Below are 27674 nucleotides of genomic sequence, written 5' to 3' on the forward strand. Positions count from 1 at the left end.
GCAGACGAAGAAGAACAACAGGCACTGCGGACGTCACTCATCTCCGTCATCTCGACGCACCCGCAATCAGGAAGACACTCTGCTGGGAAGAACCGGCGTGAGAGTGCTCTGAATGCGAAGAAGGAGAAGCTTCTCCGTGCTTTTCGTCAGCGTGGGGCGCCAGTGTCACTAGTGCCTACAGAGCTAGCAGTCGAGTTAGCCCTCAATGGCCAGGACTTCTGGTCCGTAGCACCGTCGAATTGCTACTCGATCCTGACCCCCATTGTGCTGGATGTCGAGCCAAAGTTTGTCTGTATCAGAGGCGGCTCGCTCTTGTATGTTACGGGAAATAACTTTGTCAACTCCGGCTACTTGCGCGTAGCTTTCGCGGTGCTTTCAGACGAAGGCACCACTCAGAGTGTCCGCAGTGAGCGCACGGTCGTTGTGGAAGCCAAGTTCCGCTCCAGTACCAGTCTTGTTTGTACTACGCCGCCACTGCTGGACTTAGCCACAGAGTCTTCGTATGTGAACGTGTACGTATCCGTGAATGGTACAGACTTCGACAGTATTGCGCTCCCTAAGCAGCTCACAAAACTCGAAGCAGCTGCGCTTGCCGCGGAACCTGTGACCTTAACTCCAAATGTTGATGAACGGATTGGAGAAAGTGATGAAACCATCGCTGAGAATCCTCCACGGAAGAGTCCGAGGGGAACTGCCGCGAATGTATCGGAGAGTGCAGTAGCTCTCGTCAGCGGACAGTACGTGGTTGACTGGAAAAGGTGATCAAACTATCGCGAACTGGCTCAACTGGGGCCAAACAACCTGGTCGGTTCTCACCGACTAGGTTAGTCACCTCGCCCAGACACGGGAACTACTTGCTGGTGCCGCAGATTCGAGTTTATTTGGCTCCCAAAATCACGCGTACGGCCGACGGATGGCATTTACACCTCTCATCTGACACTTGACGGAACCAACTTCACAAACACGGGTATCGCTATTGGTAAGTCCTGTATCTATCGCCTCTCCCGAAGCAAAATGGCTAATATTTTACTGTTCGTAGCACGCTTTACAACCCAAGCCGTCGACCCTGAAGTCCGTACAGCTCGACTTATTGTCGTGTCCAGTACACGCATGGAATGTAGCGCCCGACTTTCCGAGAGGGGTGATCGTGGATCGCGGTGGCTATGAACGGTGTCGAATTTGTACAGTGTCCCGGTGAACTGCGAGTATTCCAGTCTCCACGGTTGACGGAACTGTTTCCGAACTGGGTTTCAGCGACTACGACGTTAGAGCTCGAGCTGCGAGGCATCAATCTCACCGCTGCGATCACTGCCTCCCCATGGATGACAACAACCGTCAAAACGATACTGCCAGCGTCCAAGTTTCTTTCACCAGCAGTCGCGGCAGGAAAGTCATCCGCGGCACATGTGAGAACGGACAGGTGCGCTGCCCAATTCCAAGGGGAGATATTGCAAGTATCAACACTCGGTCGAGACAAATTGTCGTCCCACTCGCCTACAGCGATGACATCCCCATTCTTGTAGATATTTGGTTGGGTAAAAACACAATGCGGTACGTTTCCATGATGGGGTTATAGTATTTCTTGTTCTACAGCTATTTTACTAACCATCTCACTTGTGGCGAATAGTTCACCGGCTCGCCACTGCCGTTGAATGTGTATCGAGAAATCCCCACGGTTCACTTAGTGTCCCCGATGGATGGACCGGTTTATGGGGCTTTGCTGTCGTAAGTGAAGGCCGCGGGTTCATCGACACGGGCAGAATCATTGTGCGGTTCCAACTCTATACTGACCCGCAGCCGCAGGAAACAACCCTCGCGTCGAAGAGGAGAACACATCTCAACAAGTACCAGGATTATCGCCGGTCAGGAGCGCAAGTTTTATTGATAAGCGTCAAGGTGAAAGAAGTAAAGAGGCTGACAAGGCCAATGCGGAGGCATTGCCACTTGTAGCGGAGCCAGCAGGATTGCACGTCGACGTGGTGGCAAAGTTTGTATCTTCCGAGCGACTACTTTGTCAAGCTCCTTCGTTCCCCAGGAAGGAGTGTACACCGTGCTGGTGGCTTTGAACAGCGTCGAGTTCAGTCGCATTAGTGACGGCTCGTGGTTCCTATCGTGGCAAAACTGGCAGAAGCGAAAACGATTGCTCTCTCACGCGTTATTTTCTCGCGCTACAGCAACGGACGAGGCCGCGTCAGCCGCAGCGATCTCTGGCGCTGCAGCAGCTTCGGCATCCCTGGCCGAAGACGACGTTGAGCGACTGCGGCGGAAGTCGAGCTTCATGCTACCGAAGATCAGAAGTACGATGAATAATTCCTCGCTTGGTGAGCCTTCGTCTGCTTCGTTCAAAGTGAAAAGCATCGATTCGGTGTCGGAGGAGAGCATTTCAGCCGAGGACGCCGAGGAAGCGCTGATGAAAGACCCACGACTACTTCAGTGGCAGCCGACATCGACCATGGAGGCCAGAGTCAGTGGTCGACCGCTGTTGTCGCTGCTTGAATACTTATTCAGTGTTCGTGAGACGCAGCAATTTATCTGTCGGCGGGTGCGTGTGGCCTTCAGAATTCAAAGTGCTAAGACTCAAGGCACGAATGAACCAACTGATACCGTGCCCACACTTCGCTTCCCGTCTTTGTGGAAGCTATTCGCATGGTGTTTCCTAGCGCGCTGATGCGTGACCTCGAAGAACTCTGGCACTGCTGCTGAGCATCGATCGGATGGAACCATGACTATCAAACAGCTCCTACGTCGGTTGCTGCGCAATGCTGCGCCTGACCAGCGTAGCTCGAGTCCGGAACCAGGGCCAACCCACTATGATCCGCGATACAGCATCGTGACTTCGCGGGAGACGGCAGCGATTATCTTGCCACCCGTCGTGCAGCCAGAACACATCCTGGATCCGCCGTCTGCGTTGTTCATGGACTACGATGCAGCTGTGCAAGCGGTGAAGCCTCGCCCGCCTCGTCCAGTTTTCCGGAAGCGGAAGTTCAATACGTCGTGGTGCAATCCTGTTGTCGAAGGTGCGCCAGAACCAACGCCACCAAGTCCACGCCCAACCTCGGATACGAGCCGAACGCGACCAAGTCCACGAACTGAAGTCGGTGCCGATGAACCAAGCGCGCCACCCGCTGAAGAGAAGGCTAACTCCATTGGTGACATGGTTACGTCGATTACTTCCGCCACCGATGAATCGATTGTCGAAGCTCACAAAGATGACAACTCTAAGGTAGTTATGGTCGAGGCGAATAAACGTTCTGGGCAGCAAGTCGGGCGTGACCAGAGTGCAGTGGGTGAGGATGTCATTCGGACACCTCGATCTCTGGCACAAGCGACAATCGCTTCCAACAACAAGCGTGTACGAAGTCCAAGGAGCCCAAGAGAGTCGAGACCTACAATTTCTACCCCTGCTCAGGCAGCACCAGCGAGTACGAGTCCATCGGCGGTGATGCCTCGCCAGAGCACTTTGAGCGGGCCGAACCCTTTCTACAATGACATTGCGCCCCTGTACGCTAAGTTCCTCAACTCAGCGGAGGTCAAACGATTTTTGAAGCAGTAGAATGGAGCTCAAGTAATAGATGAAGAATCGATATGTTCACTCTGCGCCAGCTACAACTGTTCTTGGCACTACTGCGAGTTGAATGGCAGCTTCTCGCCGGAACTAGCACAGTAATCCAGGAAGGATGCTAGCTGGATAGCGCCGATGTTGTCGGCGTCAAAGTACATAAAGATGTGAATCACTTCCTTGTCAGTCAGAACGGCCGGCAGCCCACGGATGGCACTATTCGCAGGAAGAGCTGCTCCTGTTGCTGAAAACGCCGCTCGGAACTCATGAAGCTCGATGTCCTTCTTCCTGTTGAGGCTGCTCTGCTCGCTCCGACTTCACTGGGCCATACCTTAGCGTATCCATAAGGTGTTTGCTGGTGCCGGGGTCAGACTTTATCAAGTGGAGGAGTCTCGTTAGGGCCGTGCGCTGGTGAACACTTGCGCCAATCCTCTCGTCGTGCATGCAGCCAGGCTCTGTCGCCTCGCCATGACGCTTAGAGGGATCGTTGATCTCGTTCGTGAACGTGCTTGAACGACCAAATGCATTGCTGCCGTCCGAGAGACAGTAGTGGGGAAGTCGAGGCCGACGCCTGTGGTCATTGCGTACGAGTACCTGGTAACGGGCGCACCCTGGAGGAGATCCAGCTTCATTTGGTCGATGCTGTCAGTCTCGGCCTTCGTCAAGTGCTGAACGTTCCGGTCGACCTGCCGAGAGAGCGAACCATTACGTCCTCGAGGAACACGCTTCATGACCAACGCTGAAGTATCCACAGGCAAAAAGGAACTCTTCGTTACTGTAATCCGCGCTGCTTCTTGACGTTCGAGCTCGTCTTCTTCACGCTCTCGTGCGCGCTGTTCACTGTGCAGACGCCTAGCAGTCTCACCCAAGTACTGGTCTCGAAGAGAACTTCGCGGCCCAGGGCCAGATTTTTCTGCCGCATAGTCGCCGTACCGCGTGCTCGCTTGGAGCGTGGTCTCAAATGGCGGTGGCGTGATTTCACTCGCGTGACTGTTGCAGGTTAGCGCCGCAGAAACCTCGTGTAGCAGAACACGCTTGTGGGTCGATTCGATGCGAGACTCTTTCCGATCTGTGAAAATCAAGGCAGTGAGCTCCCAGTTCCCAAAACCGCGCAGCGATACGAAGCTCTCACCTGGCGCGAATAGCGGTGCAGGAATTTTGCGACGGGAGTAGCCCGTTCTGTCGTGTAGAGCGTCCTCTTCGACCCAGTTTCCAATGAGAGCGCCAATGTTGTTGGTCTTGTTGTACGACGCATACATATTGGTCATCTTGCTCGATAATTCTTGAACTGCCTGCCACCACGTCGATCAATGCTTTGTGTGGTACGTTTCTCAACAGCAGTTTGTCCTTGAGCAGCCAAGGCGACCTAAGAAAAGTATTCCGCTAAAAATGCACTTTGTAGCAAGTTCCCAAAACGCTCAGATATCCGTTGTAGGATATCCATAGTAGGCATTGCAATAGTTCTCAAACCGAGATATCCCGATCATCGGTCTATAAAAAAAGGTCTCATGCTGCACTCACTCCGAGTTGCGATTCTGTCATTGAGCTCGAATGGCCCTAGCAAGTGCACCGCGGAAGCTTCGGCTCTCCGATCCGCACGCGGAGCTGCCTATCAAGAATCACAAGTATGTGAAAAACTGCACGGAGCTGTACATGGCGAACAAGCGCATCGACAAAATCGCCAACTTCGACGCCTTCGTCAATCTGGAGGTGCTCTGGATAAACGGCAATCAGGTGCGTCGTCAAGCTTGAATCGGCATTTCTTGATGCCTCCGTCTCACAAGCGTTGTGAGCTACCAGGTCCAGGAGCTTGATGGGTTGGACGGCTGCTTTAGAATCAAGCAGCTCTTCGCTCAAAACAATTGCATACGGTAAGAAAGCATTGTGCCATCACGCTTTCAACGCCTGACTAACTTACAGTTGGGTAGGTCGCTTGAAGGCTCCTCCCTGCCTCACTTTAAATTTCTTCGCGAGCTTCGACTGTATGACAACAAACTGAAAGACTTGCAGGGCACGCTCGACGTGCTAAGTCGATTGTCACACTTGCGAGACCTCGATTTGTTCGGTAACCCAGTAGTTGAGGAGGAGAATTACCGCTTGCAAGTCATTCGAGCTATTCCGTCGTTGGATGTTCTGGATCGTCATGTAATCACGGATGAAGAGCGCGCAAAAGCAGCCAGGTAAATCGTCGCGGATCATGTCGTGGGGTGAGAAGGTCCAATGAATTGCCTTTTGTCGTCGTGTGCAGATGGCAGATACATGGTGTTGACGATGGAGATATCCACGCCAACCAACACGGCCCCAAGAAGGGTAGGAACAAGCAGTCTGGGACTGTGGCTGGTGCACCACCGCAAGCGCTATCCGGAACCGTGAAGATGCTGTTCAGGGAGGTGGCAGCCATCCAGCGAGAGCACCAGGCACGGAACTTGTGCTTCGAACTTGGTGTTCCGTGCATCAGCTGACGATGGTCTGGTTACTCTGACCTGCTTGCGGAAACAGAAGCAAGCCCATGAGGCAGCCGAGCGAGAACACGAAGAGCTGAAACGTACCCAGCAACAAGCTCTGTCTGCCACTTCGACCTCCAGAAGATCCGGCAACAACAACAAAGCCGACGAAATTCCAAGTCTGAGCGACTGGGAAGTCACAGAACTCAAGAAATACTTCCAATCGCTCGAAGCGGCGAAGAATAGGTGCGCTGTGAACCGTTTTGATGTTTCGCAGGATATTCGACTCAGGATGTTTTGTGTCTGCAGTGGAATCACTCAAGAAAGCTTGGGGCAGGTGCGTCGATACCTTCGCACACGCGGCTACGCAGTCTCGTACAACGGGATCCAACCCGAAGGGAAGCAAAGCGATGCACTTCCTCTGGAGAATCTATTGCCCACTCCTGGTAACATTCAGTGGAAACTGTTTGTTCAGGTAGGCTGTTGGCTGCATCAATCATCAGAGCGATCACGATACTCACCTCATATCTTGTAGTTCTTCGAGTTGAAGCAGCTGCGATGTGACGTTCTGAGTCCCCAAGAACTGCAGCAACAAGCAGCAGCCTGCTTTGACAAGTGTGCTATCATGCAAGTAAGTTCTCCGATCGAGATTCCTTTGCCTTCTCGTCTCCGATGACAGTTGTCCCTCCGCATGTCATTGAACTCACACGTTTTGCTTCTGACTCCTTTTAAGCGACGACTGCAATCCCTCGACACCAACGATGCACGAGCAGCGGTACGTTTGAAGTTTCTTGGAACTACACCCGTCTGACTGATTAATGCGAATGTTGGCATGAGCAGCAACTTGTCAAGGAGAGTCTTGAGTTGTCTCAACAGGGCTACCACCTGCAAGCCTTAGCGGATGGCGATCACTCATCTAGCAGGTCCAGATCTTCTCGCGTACCCAGTTCGGCTGATGCCACCCAAGAGCCTTGGGAAGCGCTTTCAACGTCGACCCCACGCACTCGCTTCTACATGACAGCTTTCACGCGTGAGAAGACTTCAGTGCATCCGTCAGCATCAGGTTCAAGAGATTGTAGCTCCCAGTTCAGCGAACTGAAATCTGAAAGCGAACATATCACTGAAGCTCTGGCCGGAAAGTACAAAATTCGGCAAAAGGTACGTCATCAAGGAACCTATGCTTCATATCGACCAAGTAGCTCCACGATAGCTTACACGTTCTTGGGTATCATGGCAGGACTTCACCAAGTACTTAGCCAGGCAGACTCCCCAAACCACTAAACTTGTGCGTCGCAACTATCAATTGTAAGGCAAACAAACGGAAACACACAAAACTGTCAGCTGATACAAAGAATTTGGCGTACCCGCCGGAGAGCAGCAAGTGACACTCTGTCTCCCCGCTCTATTCAATAAAATCTTCCAAATCCGCAAACGCGTCTGCGCCATCCTCTTCGTTGAGGAACGCATCGATAATAGGGTGACGGCTGCGCAGACGCTTCCGACGCTTCCTCACGATCGGGACAACGCCAAGCAAACGTTGTCTCGCCTTTGCCTTTCCTTGGCGAACGTTTGCTGGGTCTGTCGGCACGATCCTCTCTTACTAATCCTACCAGTGCCTTTAGGTGATCCTTTGAGACGTCAGAGAGCGAACTCTACAGACAGTAAGTAGATAAAGAATTTTTACGACGTTAGAAATTGCGATCGACACATCAACTTAGATCTAGCGTACCTCCTTGAGCCATGATTGCGCGGTCACCGGAATTTGCAGGAAAAATATATCCATCTTGAGAAGGGTTGCAGACACCTAGATTCACACATCGGGGAATGGTACGTGAACAGAAGCTCTGTTCAAATTAAATATTTCAGACGACCTGAAGTTTGACAAAACTTACCTTGGATTTCGTCCCCGAGTCTTGACTAGCATCCTTGATGCCGGCAACCCATGTACGAGATTTTAAGGCTGACACTACCGAGGCTTCAAAAATGCAGATCGTCGTATCGGGCTGGAGACCGCATTCAAGGCCATCTCCCCTTCGCAAAGCACCACTCGCTTTGCCGATACGCAGTCCAAGTTCGATCATATGAAGCACCTTCAGCAATACTTTCCGGGTCCCCCAGGAAAAATCAGGGCTGTCGCAAATGGCTTGGTTGACTAACTCGTGAATACAAATGTAACGCAGAATTTCCTGGTGAGAGGGAAGCATGCAGGGCTTGCTCCCGCTGTTCTTGGCAGTGATGGCACTGAGCAGCGAGGACTGGGATTGTTCGAGCACAGTCAATATAGCCAGGATCGCGATGCTTTGGCTAGCTTGCGACTGGACGTGTGGGATTCGATTTCGGTTGGGCAAACCAGTTTGGTTGAACCTGCCGATGCTACAGTTTGTGTCAGTAATTGCGCTGGAATCGTCCGACCTAACAGATACGTCGGAGTCAGAAGAGTAACTAGCGCTGGAGTCCGAGTCAGATTCCACTTGCAGGCCATAGGGAGACCTGGCATCAAAATCTTGACGGAGACGCTTCCGGCGCACGGGAGTCCTTTTCCTATCTCTTATCCTTGGAAGGTGTTCTGCGCTTACAATGATTTTCGTTCATATCCGTCGGGTTGGCAACATTCGCTCTTGAGTCAAATCCACACGCCTGAATTATACCTTCAATCTTGCTCTCCATCGTTACAAACGTGTTAATACGGCGCGCGAGGTGAGTTGGGAGGCAAATACTCGAAAGAAGTCGAAAAAGTCGCGGGTTGTAGACCACATTGTCGCACAAGATGTCGTAAGCAAGGGAAGAGAGTGCATCCCAATACGAGGGAGCCGTGTTCAAGTCCACTATTTCAGCACCGATAGCACATAACCGTTTACTGAGCGCTGCACAAGCCACCCCTAGCTTCGTAAACCCATCCAGTTGGACGAACTTCTTCACGTCGCCCAGGAAGTAGTGTGACAGGCGTACAAAGGTGCAGCGGCTGGCACCTTCGGGTTGTTGATATTGGTCGATCCACACAACATTCTGCAGTACGACTCCAATACGGTCGTGCACTGACTCGAGGTGTGGTTTTATCATCATCTCCAGTGTTCGTCCAATCGCTGCGCAAACATGCTCCAGCATCTCTTCACCTCGTTTCGAGTCCAGCAACACTACTGCCTTCGCATTTTTGGCCGGTGCCACGAGAAGACGTGCTGACAAAGGAAGTTTCACCAGAATTGTGTCCGCATACACTGAAAATTGGGATATGCAAGCCGCCTGATCACTCTCATTGTCACTGGGGAGATCCGAAGTTGTGACAGTGCGATCACGAACATTGAGATAAATGCTCAACAACATTTCTAGGATGGACCCTGCCTCCCATAATCCGTCAGCCTCGCTGTCGCGGGGAAAATACGATCCGTACAAATCTTCGTCTTCAAAAGTGCTGCAGCACGAGTCTATTGTGAAAAGAACCGCGTCAAATGACATGCCGCTGGGTCTATCAACTGCAGCTGCCTTCTCTTGAGCTGTTTCATGTAGGGCATTCTTAATGGCAGTCAGAATATGGCGTTTTTCAGGCTGCAACACTCGGTGGAGCCCGTACGACACAGCCTTGACATGTTCCTTCGAGAGGCTAGTTTCCATTTCGTTTGTGTAGTGAGCACCAAGTTTTTGAAGCATCCGGTGAAGGCTGAACTCCACTTCCATCAACGACCACACCGAAATACCGCTTTCATCGCCACTAAAGGCCACTAAAAGCTGATCAGCCTTGTCTTGGTCTCGAGAGGCTCCAGTAGGCTGTTGCTGCATTAGCAGTTCTATTGCAACATTGCACACAGCACACCCGATGTAGATACGAGCTACAAGCTTCCACCACGCGCTCTTTCCGCGGGGCCTACCTTGCGTTGGCTGGTTCAATAACTCATCAGAGTCCTGACAAACCCAATGGAAGAAATACTTCCAGTTGGAAACCAGGTCAACAAGCCACTGTTTGATATCGCCGTCGTTCTCGTGGAGACCCGCGATCGAAACCCCATCCGACGATACCTTCGATCGCGATGCGGCTTTTTCGAATCCTATCAGGCAAGATAATACCTTTTGGAACACCAAGCCTATCGACGCTGCCCCATCCAAACTAGCGTTCTGTTGATAAAACGCATCGAGCGAGTTGAATCGAAACCGCTGTAGACCTGCATCCTCCTCCTCGTCATCCCCACTATCGCCATCGCCACCATGCCCATACCTCACGATACTCGAAGTAGTTGACTGAATGAACTTGCCAACCTCTTGGGATAGGAACCGATGGAGCTCTTCCCATGAGCTTTTGCGCAAGGAGATGGAGGGGCACTCTATCGAAGCACAACTAGATTGGAATACTTGCCCCAAGCGACCAAATGACCACGCCTGGATGTCGCGGCAAACTGTCATACTGTTTTTAAGGGCAGATACAATTTCTTCCTGAAGACAGAAGAAGTTAGTAGCCCGTTCAGTCACCATCCAGTACTACTACAACCACAATCAGAAACACAAATTCATGTACGTACTTCTTGCTGCTCACTAAACGGTAGTCGATGGTCTAACCACGTGCACCACATGTCAACAGCAAACTGTTGGTGCAATCGATTGCCAGTTGACAGTAGCTTTCGTAAGAATACCATCAGAAAATTGTACAAATCTGGTAGACACATAAACCGCGTGTTAGTTCAATTTTCGAGTAAAACAAACAATGCAGCCTACATACAGAAGTGTACCTTTATGTACCGTTGCCAAACGGGAAGCAATTAGAAAAAAAGCATGGGCGCTGTCGAATGATCGCTGAAACTGCATACTATACACAAGATAAGAGAATATGTCAGACTTCAACACACTTGGGTGTTGACTCCACGACATGACCATCTCACACTTAGGTGAAATGGTCGTGTGTAGGTAGATAGATACCTGAGCCAGTCTTGAACAGCATTAATGTGAGGGAACAGCTTCCCTGATTGCGAAATAAATAGTTGTGAAAGAGTTTCTCCAGCGATCTACATCAACGTGTCTGTAAGTTATATAGACTACATAGCAGTCCAATAACCACATTACCTTTCTTTGAGTGGGATTTTGGGATCGTTCAAATAAGCAGCTGAGCACTTCCGAGCGTGTTTCTGAGGCCTGAAAATTCAAGTTTCAGAGTCGAATTAGAAATGAACGGTATAAGAAGCTTGAGTAAAGCAGATCCCGTACCGTTTCGAAGATCGCCTGTAGTAACAGCAGCGCCGTTGCAAACTTTGATGGCGAGTGGTCACCAGTATCATTCTGCTCTATCCAAAAGAAAGAAATATCCATCAAAAGTAGAGCTTTCCACTCGCGAGCGTGAATTTGCTTGCCGCAAAAATTCAGGAGAAGTTCCACTTGGTCATGCACATGTTTCTCTATAGATTCCGTCGCCGTTCGAGAACCTGCGTTGTGTGGTAATGAGGCACTGGTGAATACCCTGATATCATTCTGCAATATCCGCCACGCGAGCTGTTCGATATCTGTAAACACGGATGCTTCGGTTGCGACGCGAGAAGACGAAGTTCGGTGGTGTAAGATGGGTTTGGACGCCTGTAGGCAATGAAGCAGCAACAAGAGGTCACACCAGTCTAATGCGAGACCTAGTTCGCTGAAAGATGCGCTGTCGAACAAACTGGTAGCGGCCGTCATATCGACGCCAGCTGACTCCGATATTGTGCTAGAACGAATGGACTCGCACACAAGTGAAACAATGCGTGGAGACTGCTGGAAACTCTGCGTCCCAAAAAAGCAATCAACGTTCAGGGTGTGAGCTCAAGCGATCTCTTTGGCACGAATACGCGTAGCATACGTACCATGAGCAGGTTGAATTCAGCCTCTTGCCGCAGGTGCACGGGTAACTGCCTCAGCAAATAGCGTGCGATACTGATCCACTTGTGGTCGCCGGTCACGTTCGCCACCAAGACGCACTCGCGAATCACCGGGTTCATCGTCTCACTCGTCATCTCGGGCGACGTCGTCACCATGCGCTCCACATTTTCCTTTAAAAAAAAGCACACACACAACCTCATCAGCACCGACACGCACGAAACCCTCCCTTAAACAAACCAGCACCTGCAGCTGCTGCCAGCTCTCTCTCGACATGAGCGCTGCGTCGTCCACCAGCACGTCCAGCAGACTCGGCACCGTCTGGCAGCTCCATGGCAGCTCCAGCAACTTGGCCAAATTCTGCAACAACAAAAAAATATCAGCAAACTCTCCACACAAAAAAAAATCTCCACAGCTCGCCACCTCCTGGACGCCTGCGTCCGCCTCCTCGCCCGTGATCTCGCCCATGAGCCCCAGGAAGTAGGGCACGAGGCCCAGCAGCTGCGGCAGCACCTTGGTGGGCTTGGCGGCCTCCACGACCTCCGCCAGGAAGGAGAAGACGACGTCCAGCAGCACGCGGATCTCGTCCAGCAGCAGCCGCCGCCTGCTGCCGCCTCTGCTGCTGTCCCTGCGCTCCTGCAGCTCGTCCAGCGCGCGCGCGTAGCCCAGCGTGACCTCCGTGAGCAGCTGCATGCTCTCCAGCTCGCTGGGGCTGCCGCGCCGCAGCTCCTGCACGATCCTGCAGGCGGCGCGCAGCCGCGTGGCGTCGCACTGCGCCAGCAGCTGCACGAGCGGCAGCCAGTCGTCCTGCACCAGGAACGCGGTCTGGTCCTTGGCCCTGGCTTTGCCCTTGGAGGCGGCGCACTTGGCGTCGCGCGGGGCGATGCCGTCCAGCAGCGCGTCGAGCTGCGACCGGAGGAGGAGGAAAAGGGAGGAGGTCAGTGGGAGAGGGACGAGCAGGAGGAGGAGGAGGAGACGCACCTCGTCCGCGTCGATGGACTGCAGGTACTGGCGCACGGCGTCCGCGTCCGTGGCGCTCGCGCGCAGCAGCTCGAGCCGCTGCATGGCTGCTGCTCCGTTATTGCGCAACTTCTCCCGCCAATTGGACGTTGAGCCCAGCCCTTTTATCCTACCATTGGTAGGATAAAAACAAATTTCACTTGACTTAGGTATAGTGTACTGTAAATTTTGCGCGCTTGCTCAATCGTCGGGTGGTCAATCCAGATTGATCGTGCAATGCCTCTCGTTTGAACTTCCATCATTACCGGAGACCACAAGATATTTGTCCGACCCACAATTTTTGTCCGACGTGTAAAAAGTCGAATACTATAGATTTTCAAAGGTACAACCGTAACTTTATGCTAAAACTTGCACGAAAAAGCTAATTTTTATTCCGTCTTGTTAATGACAAATGCACCCGTGGGCCGACTGGAATGAGCCCAGCCTTGACGAAACCACGTCGAATCACATCGACCGGCACAGATTCCCACGCAGCAACCACGATGCCTGTGATAAGACTGCGTCGCTGCGTGGGATTGGTGCAAAAATCGTTATCTACATGGTACCTCACATACATTTCCCTAGTAAAGTGCTTGAACACACGCATTACCGCGACATCCATCGGCTGGGAAAGGCCTTTGATGCCAGGAGGGATGAACTCAGGTTCCGTACAGCAGGCTGCGAGCGATGCTCGCGTTGAAGCCATCTTGTGGACCTTCAAGCTGTCGAGCAGAAGCACTGATGGGCCACAGACCGATGGTCTCCACACCTATCATACAAATTGTAAGTCATACAGTAGGCACCGACACTGAAATAAAATCACGAACCTCTTGGATCCACTCCTCCATGACGTGCTGGTCGCAATACGCGTTCGCCTGAACCGTGAGCACTACCTTGTCCGAGCGGTGGGCAGAATGACGCTCGAGCTCGGCTTGGACGTGGTAGCCAGGCTCACCCTTGAACACGACTAACGGGGGCAGCTTACGCCCCGTAGCCGACGCACACAGAAACACGGAGGCTCGGAACGAGTTCGCTGACATAGCTAATCAATACAAAAATTAATTTAAAGTAGTACACTGCGCATTTAAATGGTTAGAGACTTACATTGGACAACGTCAACATGACGTTCGCCCCGAAAAGAGATCGTGGTGCTCGGGTTCATGTCGATGTAAATCGACGTTTGGTCCATATTGTATACATAGTTGTACTTATCGTCACCAGCCGTGATGGACACGACACTGTTCATCTCAAACGCGTAGCGCATGGCGCACCCGAACGCGTCGGCCACCAACTGGTTCATACAAATATCAATATAAAATATCAGTACTGTAAATAAAATCGAGCACACGCTGGCACAGTACCTGTAGCTCCTCGCGCTGCTTGACGCCGCGGTGGTTGATGCGGCGAATGGACAGCTTGTTGCGGTCTCGAAACCGCCGCAAGTACTCGTAGGCAGCGCGCTGAGTGCGCTCACCTAACAGCCGCGGCTCAAACCGCGGTCCCATGACTAGCAAACACTGACTCGTCACGCATCTTGCTCTATTTTTTCTCATTTGATGCACCCATTCTAGCAACCTACAATAAACAGATCAAAGGTCAGTCAACTCATAGCCGTACAGTAGGATGTGACGAACTTGCCTCCTCTCCATATCAGGATACAGTATCGACGGCCCTCGTCGTGCGGCGCTGCGGACGAATTTCCGCGAGGGCGGAGCAGCTGCGATCGCAGACGCAGCTTTTCGCCAGCGCAACAGCGTGCGCGGCGACACCTTGTACTCAGCCGCCACGTCGGCGAGGCTGCTGTCGTTCGCAACGGCATCTTCGCTCGCGGCGATGGCCTGCATACAGTAGAGTAGATGATTAGACGTGGTGCATGCGTCTCGTTTCGCGGGTGAACTCACCTTCGCCTTAACGCTGTTCTTTTGGTGGGGGCCTCCTACCATCCTGCAAATAAGTGAATGGTGGCCGCGTGGCCAGCAACGAATTAGCGGCGACGATGCAGTGCTCCCGCGCGCTGAATGACAGTTTTTACCATACTTTTTACGTTGTAATTTATGTTTTTACGATCGGACAAATATTTCGTGGTCTCCGGTATGCATCTGTAGTGCGAGAGTTTTTTTTTTTGCGTTTTGTGGCACATGAAAGATCTTGCCACTGGAGAAAGCGGAATGGTCCATAATTACCCGATGGAGTGCCACAGCACCAGTGCTCCCACGCACGTTCTAAAGTCATGGTAGCGATAGCAAAATCAGCACGAACTCGCGTCAAGCGAGAGCTTTGCATACGCAGGTTTGTGATTGGGGTATCAGAAGCTTCTTGGTTTGAATGGTGCTCACTAGAAAGCGGAGCTGAGCCAGTATCAACGGGTAGATGCGGCTGTCACACGTTTTGCAATTGAACAGATCGTAGAAGTTCAACAACGCCACACTCATTCAGCGCGCGGGAGATGAGATTCCAACTGATCAATAGAAAATATTTGCAAACACGAGCCCGGCGTTCCTATGTTGCAGCATAGACAGACAGAGGTGTTGAAGCACCGAAAAAGGCGGAGGTTCTTTCCCCTCGGTTAATTTCACACCACTGTTGTGGTTGCAGCGAGCAACAGTCCGCTTCAATCCCTTAAGAAAAACGGTCAAGTCAGTGGCGAAGTCCACGCTCATCAGACGTCCATAGGCACGGTATAAGTGAACCAAATTGGAGCGCATAGAACCATACGCGGACTGACCAGGTTTCTCATCCTTAGAGTTTCATAACGACATCAAAACCTCTTCGAAATCGCCGGCAACATGCACATCGTATTGAATTGGGGCCACAGCTCTATTGGCACGCATAAATTTGAGTACTGCTTTTCTTCTGAGAGATCCAACACCAGTGTCATCATGCTGGAAATACCATTCCTGATCATCTTCAACGGCATGTAGAAGCTCATCGCTCAACACGTTTCTCTTGTGTTGGTAGAGCCAACACAGATAACGAGTGATTCCTCGGTGGTACATTTCCACCGCCTTCTTGCCTATGACATTGCTCTTGATGGCCTCAACTTGGCTGGCGAGGGCACTGTGAGATTGGGTTTTGACTGCGGAGTGGAGTCACCGGACCGAGGTCTAACGGCATCGAGGCTTTGAGAGGAGAAGACCGAGGTCTCCTATTGGCTACTCACATTTACCGCGCCAGAGTGACAGAAAGCTAGTTAGTGACTGTGGGGCACGGCGGGTCCTAATAAATTCCCGCCGAGCCCTCCAGGTAGTCATAGTGGATACCCTTTTTGCCTCCTATTAGGAATCCGGACTTAAGACGAAGGCTCGTCCGGTTGTAGGATTAGACCGAAGGCTCGGTCCATATTAGATATTTGTATAGACATTAGGGATTAGTTATAGTCGAGGCCTCACCGCCTCTAACTATTAAATCAGAGCAGAATATTCCCCCCAAGCCATCAGGGTCAAGTCCGTCTACGGTAAGTCTAGCTAGCTTCGCTGTAGGGTCAGGATACGCTCGGCCGACGCGGGGTATGTCTGCCGGTGAGCTTAAGGTACATTGACCGAGAGTTCGCCCTGGTAAGGCCAAGAGTGAATAGTGGCCGAGTGTTGGGAGGTAGAGAGTCCTCCCTGTACGTTTGTACGTTGACCTGGGTGCGTGGCGTGACCCCCAGTGTGTTTGACTCTTTGGCCGAGGTTTAACCTCGGCGCCCCTGTCAAAGGCCTTGACCGGCCCGGTACCCTTCCTTTCTGAGGGACCACAGTGGGTTTAGCGCGAAAGCGTTTATATTTACGCACCCCAGCCGTTGCTCGTGGCTGGCGGTGCCTGTGTGTAGGCTCTACCTTCCTGACCGATACTTCAACACAAGGCATATTTCCAGCCCGGTGTAAGGGATCGGACCTGGTCTTCAGGTTTAATCCCAACAATCTTCGCCGACCTTTCGAGGGAAGCGTGTGTTGTTGGTAGGACTCGTCCCATTTGTCGAGGCTGAGGGACGAGGACTCGTAAAATCGTGAATTCCTACACGACAACTGGTGCCGCGACCCGGGACTGGTGTGACCGAGTGTTTGTTGTTACGGTCTGTGTAGGTATTGCCCCTTAACGAGCATTGAGGAGAGAAGGAAGAAGAAGAGGGAAGAGGGAAGAGAACAAGAACAACAAGAACAAGATGGCGAACGGATCCAAGTCAGCGGTACCAGCAACGCCGGCAAAGTCGACGCGCGGACCCACCGAGTACTCGTCAACCGTCGCTAGCGACTTGACGTCTCGGTTGTCGGTGATCACCGAACGGTCGGTCAGCTTCGAAGAGTCGGTGGATGAAGATTCCGACGCCAAAGATGAAATGATGGACTATGATGACCTGGAAGAGAAGTCATCTGCAGCGATGCAGGAGACGGACGACCAGGAAGACGCGATGTTGTCCGCGGGACACAGCGGGGTTCCCCGCTCGCTCTCGCGAAACCTCGTCGAAGAATTTGATGAAGTGGCGGAGCCGGACCACGCCTACGACGACTATGAGGACGGCACCGAGGGCTCGAAAGCCCTGGTGCAGGTTACTAAGGGTCCTCAAGTTGTCCAAGGCAACCGACCGCCGACGAATGGCAGCACTCCAGCTGCAAACAAGGTGCTTGGACGAGTGTTCAAGCAAATGATGGAAGAAAGCGAGTGGATGCAGCAATTGTCGCCCAAGTCAATCCGACAAGCCATCTGGGTGGAGTTGAAGGGCGAGCTGGCCTGGCCAGTAAACTCTATCAATACCACTCAGGTGGCCGAGGACACGGTCTCGCTCATTCGGGCTATGGGGTGTGAGCCGCAAACTCACCCCTCGGATGCTGCAATCCGTAACTGGCCCCCTGTCATAGCTGGCCGTGAGCTCCAGAAGTGGAAGCGCAAGCTCCGTCTGAGCTTTGGCACCACAGACATCGGCCTGGCTGGCCAAACCAAGGCCTCGGCGGAGCAGGAGGAGGACGACCCGTCGAAAGTCCCACTCCCACAGACACCTCAGAAGAAACCAGAGAGCTCGACTAGACGGCAGACTACTGATGGTGTGTTTTCGGTCCGTACCGAGGGTACGCCGTACTTCCAAGATTCGCACATGGTGACTCCCCGGTCGATGAGCCGCGCGGAACGCATTTCGCGCACCGAGGGGTCGAAGTCCACTCGCAGTACACAACGCGGGAAAACAGACCGACGGTTCACCCCTCGATCGGCCTCCTCTGACGAGGATGATTACCTGGACCACGTTGACGGCCGCGACAGTCCTAGTGACGAATTGGCCCGCCAGGTCCGGGAGGTGAGCGAGATGGAGCGCTTGAGCTCGACGCCGAGACTTGAGCTCGCGACCCACCGACCCCTCGCTCAGATCAAACATTTTTCCGGAGCCCGCAACAAGAGTGAAAACTCGATGCAGTGGCTCCCAGCTTTCGTATACGAGATGAAAGGCACTCACACACCGCCCAACGAGTGGTGCATGGCGTTTGAGTTAAGCCTTCGGGATGGTGCCCTTCACTGGTACCGTCAACTTCCGAGGAAAACCAAACGTCAGTGGAAGTTGCTCAGCGACGCCTTCATTAAGTACTACTGTTCGCAATTCAAGCAGTCTGCTAAGGCTCGGTACTACTCTGCGAAGAGGGATGGTGCCGAGCACATTTGCGACTACCTAAACCGACTGAATGGCTACGCTCGCAACGCTGGCCTCCAGTTCGAGAAGGGTGGTCTCGATGCGAAAGACCATGTGCACCGATTCCTCGAGTCGTGTGGGGACCGAGGGCTCGAACGGCGGTTCTGCCACGTTCGAGTGAGGGACATTCACGAGTTGGAAGACATGATTAATGACATCTTGAAGTTGGAAGAGCGTGGACAGTCCCGCGAGACTTCGGCTTACCCACCGAGAAGCCGTGAGAGTACTCGCAGACGCGATGACCGACGCACCGACTCTTCGCGTGACGGTTACCGTCGCGACCGATACGATCGTCGGGACCGAGACTTTGACCGCCGTCGCGATGACTCGCGCCATGTGCCGCGAATCTCGTTGGCAGAGGCTTCGCTCGCCGACATGATGACCGAACTCCAAGTCCGAGGGTCTAGGGGTGGCCGTACCGAGCGTTCGTCACCACGCCGACACTCGTACAGCAGTAGCGAGAGCGAAGATGGCAACGGCCTCTACTCTGAGGACGATCAAAGTGGCGGCGACTATAGTGATGACTACAACTCCGAAGATGAAGGTGGGCACGTAGCCGCGGCGAACGATCATGAAAGACGTGCAGCGGCAGACGGGACCTATGCCCGCTCCGACCACCGTCAGCGCAAGAATGGCGACTCCGGTCGAAACGTCGACCGAGGAAATCGAAACCTCGGCCGCGATAACCGCGAGGGTCGCCCCCGTCAATATGGACCGTGCGCTGCATGCGGAGGGCTCGGTCACTCGGCCCACTACTGCTACCGTCGCTGCAAGCTATGTCAGCAAGTGCATGATGTCGGAAAATGTGAAGCTTTGCAAGCGCTCACTTCTCTCCTTCGAACGAAGGTTGAGAAGAAGGACCTCACCCCCGAGCTCCAAGGCCTAGTCTTCGGTGGCCATTTAAACTAGGCAGCCCGCCAACTGAAACTGGGTTGGTCCCAATCGGGCTGCCACAGTTAGCCAAACCCGCGATCGACGCAGACTGTGTCTACGCGTTCGTGGGGAAGTGCAAATGGCCGAACCATGACAAGGAATGTATGAACCCGATGGAAAATGAAAAGGAGAGAGGTGGAAACCTCGGTGGAGGTGAAATGAGCGACGCGAATGATGAAGATGAAGATGGAAGTGGCACAGAGGCTTGGGTTTCAAGCGCGGTGCCGGTAGGACGCACCAGCCCAAAGCTCGGTGGAGTGCTGAAGCTACTCCCGGGCGAGAGGCTGGGGTGGTGGTCCGCGTGGAAATTCGACCAGAGGGCTCGGATGAGAGCTCTGGCCCGAGGCGCGGTGAATGATGTGCGCACCCGAGTCCTTTTGGACACAGGAGCGAATGTGAGTGTGATCTTGGAGAGATTTGCAAAGAAGTTGCGGCTGCGTGAAATTCAGGGTCACGGCCGCTGTATGGAAATACAAGGGTTTACCAAAGGAACGATGGCTACAGAGCGCCGAGCCTTGGTCAAAGTGACGCTCGGCTGGGAACGAGTGTACGAGTTTGAATTGTGGATTATGGATTATGGCGCCGGTGTGGACGTAGTCCTCGGCACCGACTTTATGATTCCGGCTGGAGTGCGCCTGGACATGTTCCACGCGACTGCCAAACTGCCGGGCGAGGTGAGCATTCCGCTCATCAAGACGAAGAACATGCTCGATGAACGAAGTCTCGGTCCGCACATCAACAGCGGACCCGCCGAGGATTTACTCATCCCCGGTCACGAGTGGGTTGACTATCGAACACCGAAGCGCCAACCCTCGGAGGAGACCCACGAGCTGTGGATACGCCGGACCGAGACGTTGGTGCCCACGGTGAAAGCGTTTAGACGGGGCAAGGTCTCTCGAGTACGAGTGACCAATGTGAGCGACCGGCTGTTGTCTTGCCGAGCTCACACGCCTCTGCTTCTGTGGGTCCCAATCGGGGACCTCCCGTATGATGAGGGGTACACTCGGTTGGAGTCGACCAAGTACCGAGAGTGGCAGGTGACCGCATTTGAGGAATCTCGCGACGAGGATTTGCTCCAGCGCGAGTACGAACTCTACCAGAAGTGGCTCGCCGCGCAACCACCGGCAGTTGATCGGCCGAGTTATCCAACCCCGGCCGGAATAAAACCTCGGCCGCCTGATGACTCGCCGGGCCAGGCATGCCGTTTAAGCTGCGCCAAGCTTTGGGAACGGGAACTCGCGAGGCGCGAGGAGATGGAGCAACTTGCCGCCGACGGCTCGCCAGTGGGTGATGATCCGGCGGCGCTCCCTACTCAGCGCGCCGAGCTTGAGTACACTAGTACTGTGGCGATGCGGGCTCCAAAATCAGGGAATAGCCTCGCGGCTAGACCTCGATCTCAGACCACTCAACTCAGAATCTGAGATTAGATCTCAGATCCCAAGCTGGGTGAGGCGTGTGTTCCTCACTCTTGCAATCCCTTGACTTGGTTCTTCCTAAGGCTACGCTGTGGGCCCAGACTTGCGTCGGCCACACCAGCTGCCTCCGAACTCGACAGTTCCCAGATGCCCCCAGACGAAGCTTGCTCCTTGCTTGGAAGGCCCTTGTACGCACGTGCTGAGTCCGCTGTGCCCCGTTTTCTTGAATATAAACACGTTCACTCCACACACACTTAGTCCACTTCTCTTCTCAGGCCCTTGGACTCTGGGCCTTAACAGCCTCCTCCTTGCTCAGCGACTCCGGCTTCGAGTCGCTTCCAGTCACGACACTTCCTCCGGCGGCTCAGACTGAGAGCCGCACAACGGTCTTCACTCGCCCCTCAGACCAGAGTGGCCCCGAGAGTTGGCTCGGTCTGAGCCTGCCTTGATCCAGGGTTCTCGCTCTGCACCCTGGGACTTCCGCGCACCACGCCTTGATGTAGGCGACACAGCGAAGCTGGGAACCACTATCCCAGACTATTCGCGCCACACGGATACCACCAGCAACCCCAGAAACCACTATCCCAGGTGTTGCTCTGCCGAAACCTCAGAGCGGAGCACCTTCCGCCCGAAAATATGAAGCACCGCCAGGAAACCAGCCAACCAGCACGAAAACCAGCAAAACCAATGTCCAGCGTGTGGAAATACAACAATGAAGGCAAACCGGGCCGAAACACGAAAAGGCTTGGTTGTTGAACTTGAATTTATTTGGAGTTAGCTGAGCTTGACCGTAGAACACTCGTAGCGACTCCACTTGACCTTGCGCGCGCCGCCGGGGGCAGGGACTTGGTCCCTGTGAAGCAACACGCCCGTCGGCGCAAGACGAACTCCGCAGCTTGCGGTCTTCGGGGCAAAACAAACTCTGATTATTGTCATGCACATACAAAGGGCCTATCAAGTATATCAAGTAAGGGTGCAAACATCTCCTGGGTACACCTTGAACAAGGGTGAGACACCCACTAAGCTACTGGCTTGGCGGCGCCCGTGAATGCGCGTCGGCCCTTCCATTGGCCTGTCTGTGTCAGTCATCACTTGATTACACTGATTGCACCTGGGTGCAAATCAGTGATATCCTGATTACGCCAGGACCTTGTGGCCGGGATTGGGCGGACTTGGTCTGTCATCACCTGATTACACTGATTACTCTGGGTACAAATCAGTGTGTGATCAGGATGACGCCAAGATTCTGCGGCTCCCGTTGGCCCAAATCCATAGGCGACTGGTCAGGCCGAATCTTGTGTGCCCGACACCAGGGGCCGAAAAGCCACAACGGGGCGACCCTTCAGAGCGACCTTCCAAGCGGCAACCGCCAACTCCGAAGAGCAACTACCGCAGCTCCCAGACCGGCAATGTAGCCATCGCTTGTGTACCCACTTCATATGCGAGGCCACGAAATCATACTTCGGGCTCTGCAGGCACGCCGTAGGCTTTTAGTCACGTCCTAGGCTTGGAGCGTCAGCTGTCTTTCACCAGTTGCCACTTATCCTCACGAACATCGTGCATCCAGACACCAACTTGCGCCCACAATCACCGTGTCTCAGTTTTGGCACAAGTTGAGGGACTGCCGGGCTGAAAACCTGAGCTGGGGGCAAAAATACGATGTTGATTCCATACCCCGGCTGTCCAACCGATTTGACATGTCTCAATTCTGGCTCGAATTCTGGGACTCTGAGGCCGGGAATCTGAGCTGGGGGCAAAATTACGATGTTGACTCCATATCTCAGTTGTGGCACCCCAAAGCCGAGATGAAATCAGACGCCGCACGCCACGCCCTCTTCCCAGACCCCAAACTGCACATCTCAGGGTCTGGTCCACAGGCAAACCTCAGACCGAACTCCAAATCACCAAGTCTCAGACTTTTGCCATCATTCTCAGGTCTCAGAACTCCGGGCATTCCAAACTGTGAGGTCACCAATCTGAGACCTGGGGTCTGAGACTTAAGCAACCATGGGACTTCAAATCACAAACCCAGAAGGCCAGGGCTCAGCTCTTCGCCCAGAGTCCCATTCAAGGCCTGGAACCTCAGATCTGTGGCCTCTAGAGCGATTCTCAGACCTCAGACTCCAGACCGAATTCAAATCTCAGACCTGGGGATTCTGGGGTCGCCGCAACTCGACGTTCGCAGAGCTCAGTTTCCAGATGTAGCCAGCCAACTTGAAGTATGGACAAAAACCAGACTTGGGTCAAGAAATATCCACGTTTCAAGTGACATGTGGCCGGTACGTGGTAGGGTTTGGGCCTCTGACTGATGGGTCCTGGCCAAGAATTGGCTCGGACCTCGTCACATTGGAACCTGAATGACTGAACATTCAGAGTCCATGAGTGTCTGCACGGTCTACATATTTGCGTCTAGCACCACAACCAGCAATGTATTAGCCACACGACGCGGACGAACACGTGTACACAGGTGCCGCGCACTTGAAAAACTTGAGGGAAACAAGCAATGATACAGAGAGACGTGTACATGTATATCGGCGTGTGTTGTTCTATTGCTCGCTGAGCATTAGCTAAGCTGTCCAGAACTGCAACTGTCCTATTGGTAGAAAGCCTTGACGCGCTGATGGAAAGGTGATCCCAATCTTGGTGTGCTAACATACGGTTATGTGTGCTAGTCAGCATTTTGATGTGCTACCGACGGTTTGTTGTGCCCGATCGCAATTTACGGGCGATTACGATTTCTCCACGTAAGGTGATCTGCTAAGCAACTCCGCTTTTCCAGCGGATAGAGATACGAGCTATTGTGGGTAGACGGACGAGGGACGGTCCAATCAGAGAGGTACATCCGAGATATACTCTCTGTGTGGATTGTCCTCACTCAACATAGCTAAATCTACGTTTAGACACCTAGTTATTGTAGGTAGGCCTTTGGGACAAGAAGAGGGTACACGACACTGCATAGTCCGGGCAGAAGTGGGGGAGAAGCACTACGTTTACGCCGTCAAAACAGTTAACAACCAGGGATAACATCCCTTCTTTTATACAAAACTGTTGCTTATTTTATAACTCTACAGTATGCAGTGTGATAGGTCCGTCCATTTTTACCGCCTAAATTGACTCTGGTAAAGATTACGAGCGGGATACTTTCTCAAGAAAACACACTGCGGCTCTCTAGTAAATAAGTTGCTCACGAAGAATATTGTTGGGCTGGTGGTCAGTGCGGTGCTCGTCAAATAAAGTAGCCGTAGTGGCGTTGCTATCATAGCGAGAGCCACATCTGTAACCCGATCGTCAACACTCGCAACGTGTGAAGCCAAAACCCGAAGGCCGAACTCGAGTTCCCATAGACCGAGCAAACAAAGTAGGGTTTGTTGCGGGAACCCGCTTTGTTCTGCCAGGCCACCACCGACGTGTTATCAATCTTGAACTCGACGTGTACCGGCGGTTCCTGGCGACCGCGACGGCTGGATGACCCGCGTGTACCCCACGCGATGGCGCAGGACAGAACCTCTCGATGATTAATGTCTAAGCCCAGGGAGGGATCGGACTTGGTAGCTCCAATGGGGTGCCGCTCTTGGGTGGAGAAACTATAGCGGAGGCCGAACCGGTACACCGGCACGAGAGCTTACAACCCAGTGTCCGAGGCGTTCATTTCGCCCAAATGAGGTCCTCTTTCATCGCGTTGGAAATCGGTACCTTTTGCCAGCGCTGGAGGTGACGCTCGTGGAGACATAGTCGCTGGAGGAATAACGAGCGGGACGAACGCATGTAGCGACGTGACAGAGCCGGCCGAGAAGGAGCGGTAATCCGAGCGGGAAATGAAACATGTGAATAGCGCTGTGCGAACGCTTTCCCGGGCTTTGATGATCTTGCTGGTAGGCACGACCACAGTGCCAGCGATGGAGTCGAACACCAGCCCAAGGACTTGTTGACGGGAGTTCCACGAAGAGAATTTGTCCTCATTTACTGTGCCAGGACCCAGGTAAGTAAGCATTGCGCTCTGAAGGGAACGCTCGACCTCCATGTAGTTGGTATCAGTGTTGGCGGGAACGTTGATGTGGTAATGACGGAGGCAACGTTGATGTGGTCTAGTAGTTGAACAGTCCCGGTCCCTGAAACGGGCTGAACGCATTCCGTGAGCGTGCGCAATGGCACCACCCACAGCACCGTAGCTGGTCGGAGAACCGGACCAGCCGAAGGCTGCGGATGCATCGACGACCAGAGCATTGTCTGGATCGAGGTGTCCACCAAACAGGCAGGCACGCCAACTGTAAGTACAGACGTTACGGAAAGCGGAAGCCGCATCTCCTGCTTGTAGCTGAATCTTCGACTTGGGTGTTGCTCTGTTGGTCCATCACACGGTTCAGAGAAGGGCGTGTATATGCCGGAGGTAACGGTGGCATCATAGATCGATCAGTCGGCCGGAAAGAGACGTCGTGAATAATCCATCATTGTCACCTATGTCGACTACTCCGAAGGGACTAATATGTATTTCCGACCAAATCTGGAGGATGTCGAGGTCGATCACATAGCATCGGGTAGTCGGCGCAGGCCGCGCGTAGAACGTCAGACACCATGCGCTTCTTCGGGGACCGTGGGGTGCCTTGGCCGGTCCCTTTACGTGGGTGCGGGCAGCGGTCGCAGTTGTAGAGTCGGAGCGTGTGTCGCCCTGGATGGCGGGACACATTGCTCGCCGAGTCAAACTGGACGTGTTCGTTTGCATAACCAATATCGATTGTATTTACCGGTAGCATGGTACGACACGGATACCGAAGTGCCGACGAACGGGCGCCACCTCGGCCGCCTCAGGCACGGTCACGGTGGTCTGAGTGGCGGCGCTCGTCACCGTAAATGTGGTCTGAGTGGCGGCGCTCGTCACCGTAAATGTGGTCAATGAAGCCAGGCAGCTCTCGAGGGAGACGGCCTCCCAGCGGTGCGTGCAGCAGTTGGAACTGCCGCCGTAACACACACACACACCCCAGCGAGGAAACGCAGCACGGCTCGCTGCCATCACGGGATCAGGTATCGGACACGCTCCGGCACTGGTCGGGGTTCCGGTGGCTGGACCTCGGCGCGGGTGCCCGCTCGGTTGTCGCGACAGCACCGCCAGTTGGCCGCTCGTTGCTGGCGCCGCTGTCGTCGCCATTCGTAGCGCGAGGCCATTGAGGGCCGTATGAGAGTTAGCTCCATGATAGTCAACCATGCGCACCGTGCCACAGAAACGGCGGCACCAATGCGGCGTGTCAACCAGTAGATGAGCGAGTATGCGGTTAATGAACTGGTTCACGAGCATGAGCGTGAGCGTCGCGCATACTGGGGTATTGTTGTCGCGTTCCATGTTGGTCAGCACAAAGCGCTTAACGCGCAAGAGCAGACGGTGGGCGTGGTCGTACCACACCATATCACCAGACGATATGGGTCCACCGATGCCGGCTAGTAGGTCTTCGTACGTCGGCCACCGGGCGTCGGTCACTGGGAGCGTGGCGCCAGCGCCAAAATCCACATAGAAATTCGCGTTGCTCGAACCCTTCTCGAGTTGCTCCAGTTCAGACTGAGATCGGATATTCATCACGGTAAGGTTCCGGGAGCCGAGGCGGCCACTGTACTGAGCCATTAGTACGACCGGGGGCGCGTCAAAACGGACGCAGTCAATCTCCCGCAGATGCAGCGCGAAGGACATAGGAGACATCCACTTACCTTACTCAGTGTTGAGTTCACGGAAGGGCTGGTGTGCCGCGGTTGATGCGTGAGCGGCGAGTAGTACTCGCCTTTGACACGAGTCCGAGGGAGCAGAAAACTGGCGCAAGGAAGCTCGCTCATCGCCGCCACCGGCATGTCCGTTGTATTACCGGTGGGTGGTAGCGTCCGCTATACAGACGTTGGTAGAGCAGTATTACCGCTGGCAGTCACTGTCGTGGCCGCGGAGACAGCGCAGTCGCCCTGCTTGGGGTTGCTGGGCGTGACAGGTGCCGAAGCCTGACATACCTGCCGCCCCCCCCCCCCCACCGGGGACACACCTGCGCCCCCCGGGGATGGGGGGGGGCAGGTGTGTCAAGCTTCGGCGATACAGCCGACCGCACCACCGGATGGCATAGCGCTACCGCCACTTCGATAGCCACTCTGCAATCGCCAGTTCGTTCGAGCGTGCGTCCTGCAGGCTGCCTCGGGAAAAGTCAACCGCGTTGACCCCTCGGGTGAGGCCGAGGTTCGCTCCGCGAAACGCAAGGCGAGTCTGACCGCGTCAACAGCAGCTCGCACCGATAATGCACACCATCTGTTGCGAGTGGACCGCCCTCGGCGGCCGGCGTCAGAGCCCCCTTTTTCGATGTCATCGTTAGGCGAGGCTGTGGTATTGCACGATGTAGTGGTGCAGCACAAGGTAGCTAGGGCCGACTCCACTGCTGAGCCTGCGGCCCAGCAACTTGTCGCTCAGTGTCGCGGTTCCCCATCCAACCCCGTGTCGACAGCGACGCACTCATCTGGGCTGTCGGTCATCCAGCGGGGGCGGGGGGGGGGGTGCAGCTCGTAGTCGCAGGTCGACTTCGAGGGGGGGGTGGGTGGGGGGGGCAGCTCGTACGAGTCCAAACCTGTGGACTATATCCACAAGCTTATCATACCCCGATGATACAAGCGCAAGGAAAACGCCGACGGAACTGCAGTCCGAACAGCGGTGACCACAAGACACTGCTCGCGCAAATGGAGAAAAGAGGTGGCGACTTAAGCAAGTGCCTATCGCCACGAAAATCACCAAGGGCAAGGAGTGAAGAGAAAACCCTGGGTGGGGCACTAAGGTGGCTGCAGAGAAGTTTGGTGTGACAAAGGGGACGTTGCTGGACTGCAAGAAT

The 27674-nt window shown here is 53.9% G+C and overlaps 7 protein-coding genes across 8 annotated transcripts; 2 read left to right on the forward strand and 5 right to left on the reverse strand.

The window, feature by feature from the left end:
- Positions 1-4331: 4331 nt before the first annotated feature.
- IUM83_16070 (uncharacterized protein) lies at positions 4332-4827 on the reverse strand (the record flags this gene model as incomplete). The annotated part of the gene is made up of 3 exons (XM_067940927.1): positions 4332-4431; positions 4493-4628; positions 4692-4827. The coding sequence occupies 3 exons, from the start codon at positions 4825-4827 to the stop codon at positions 4332-4334; spliced, it is 372 nt and encodes a 123-aa protein (XP_067785480.1).
- Positions 4828-5110: 283 nt separating this feature from the next.
- IUM83_16071 (Protein phosphatase 1, regulatory subunit) lies at positions 5111-6021 on the forward strand (the record flags this gene model as incomplete). The annotated part of the gene is made up of 4 exons (XM_067940928.1): positions 5111-5293; positions 5360-5430; positions 5488-5739; positions 5808-6021. 4 exons carry the CDS (start codon positions 5111-5113, stop codon positions 6019-6021), a joined length of 720 nt encoding a protein of 239 aa, XP_067785461.1.
- Positions 6022-6628: 607 nt separating this feature from the next.
- IUM83_16072 (Leucine-rich repeat-containing protein 72) lies at positions 6629-7312 on the forward strand (the record flags this gene model as incomplete). Its single annotated transcript, XM_067940929.1, has 4 exons — positions 6629-6634; positions 6737-6778; positions 6844-7161; positions 7241-7312. 4 exons carry the CDS (start codon positions 6629-6631, stop codon positions 7310-7312), a joined length of 438 nt encoding a protein of 145 aa, XP_067785462.1.
- IUM83_16073 (Armadillo-type fold) lies at positions 7069-8084 on the reverse strand (the record flags this gene model as incomplete). The annotated part of the gene is made up of 5 exons (XM_067940930.1): positions 7069-7131; positions 7219-7299; positions 7614-7655; positions 7733-7807; positions 7896-8084. 5 exons carry the CDS (start codon positions 8082-8084, stop codon positions 7069-7071), a joined length of 450 nt encoding a protein of 149 aa, XP_067785463.1.
- A 2307-nt stretch (positions 8085-10391) lies between these two features.
- On the reverse strand, positions 10392-12894 carry IUM83_16074 (Armadillo-type fold; the record flags this gene model as incomplete). The annotated part of the gene is made up of 12 exons (XM_067940931.1): positions 10392-10425; positions 10512-10543; positions 10623-10642; positions 10719-10795; positions 10906-10991; positions 11050-11118; positions 11191-11267; positions 11604-11736; positions 11817-12002; positions 12076-12189; positions 12253-12735; positions 12811-12894. 12 exons carry the CDS (start codon positions 12892-12894, stop codon positions 10392-10394), a joined length of 1395 nt encoding a protein of 464 aa, XP_067785464.1.
- A 722-nt stretch (positions 12895-13616) lies between these two features.
- Positions 13617-14333, reverse strand: IUM83_16075 (the record flags this gene model as incomplete). 2 transcript variants are annotated; one of them, XM_067940933.1, is made up of 3 exons in its annotated part: positions 13617-13870; positions 13933-14119; positions 14190-14333. In XM_067940933.1, 3 exons carry the CDS (start codon positions 14331-14333, stop codon positions 13617-13619), a joined length of 585 nt encoding a protein of 194 aa, XP_067785465.1. The 2 variants fall into 2 exon arrangements, with proteins under 2 accessions (XP_067785465.1, XP_067785466.1); XM_067940932.1 differs by lacking the exon at positions 14190-14333 and having other exon boundaries at positions 13933-14128.
- An 11237-nt stretch (positions 14334-25570) lies between these two features.
- On the reverse strand, positions 25571-26518 carry IUM83_16076 (uncharacterized protein; the record flags this gene model as incomplete). The annotated part of the gene is made up of 1 exon (XM_067940934.1): positions 25571-26518. The coding sequence occupies one exon, from the start codon at positions 26516-26518 to the stop codon at positions 25571-25573; it is 948 nt and encodes a 315-aa protein (XP_067785481.1).
- Positions 26519-27674: the final 1156 nt, after the last annotated feature.

The sequence above is a fragment of the Phytophthora cinnamomi genome (assembly GCF_018691715.1).
Source record: "Phytophthora cinnamomi strain GKB4 chromosome Unknown Contig80, whole genome shotgun sequence".
Classification (NCBI taxonomy): Eukaryota; Oomycota; class Peronosporomycetes; order Peronosporales; family Peronosporaceae; genus Phytophthora; species Phytophthora cinnamomi.